The 207-nt window shown below is 83.6% G+C and overlaps 1 protein-coding gene across 1 annotated transcript in view; it reads left to right on the top strand.

Annotated features, from left to right (window-relative positions):
* Nucleotides 1–207, top strand: part of NAV1 (neuron navigator 1) — a 63,284-nt gene that overhangs the window by 4,780 nt on the left and 58,297 nt on the right. The window contains exon 4 of the mRNA XM_019472725.1: nucleotides 36–126. Within this exon, the coding sequence (XP_019328270.1) occupies nucleotides 36–126 (91 nt within the window). The remainder of the gene's footprint in view (nucleotides 1–35; nucleotides 127–207) is intronic.

Genomic DNA, 207 nt, shown 5'->3' with positions numbered 1-207 from the left:
CCCGGGCGGCGGGCGGGGGCGGCGGAGGCGGCAAGTGCGACGACGAGCTGCTGGGGGGGCGGCGGGGGGCGGGGGCGGCGGAGGCGGCAAGTGCGACGACGAGCTGCTAAGGGGCCGGGGGCCGGCGGGGGGGGGGGGGGGCGGGGGGGGGGGCCCCCCGCCCCCCCCCCCCGCCGTTAAACCCAGTAACGAGGCGCTGAACTGCGG

Source organism: Aptenodytes forsteri, unplaced genomic scaffold (assembly GCF_000699145.1).
Source record: "Aptenodytes forsteri isolate BGI_AS27 unplaced genomic scaffold, ASM69914v1 Scaffold213, whole genome shotgun sequence".
In the NCBI taxonomy this organism is placed as follows: Eukaryota; Metazoa; Chordata; class Aves; order Sphenisciformes; family Spheniscidae; genus Aptenodytes; species Aptenodytes forsteri.
This window is presented reverse-complemented; position numbering and strand designations above follow the sequence as displayed.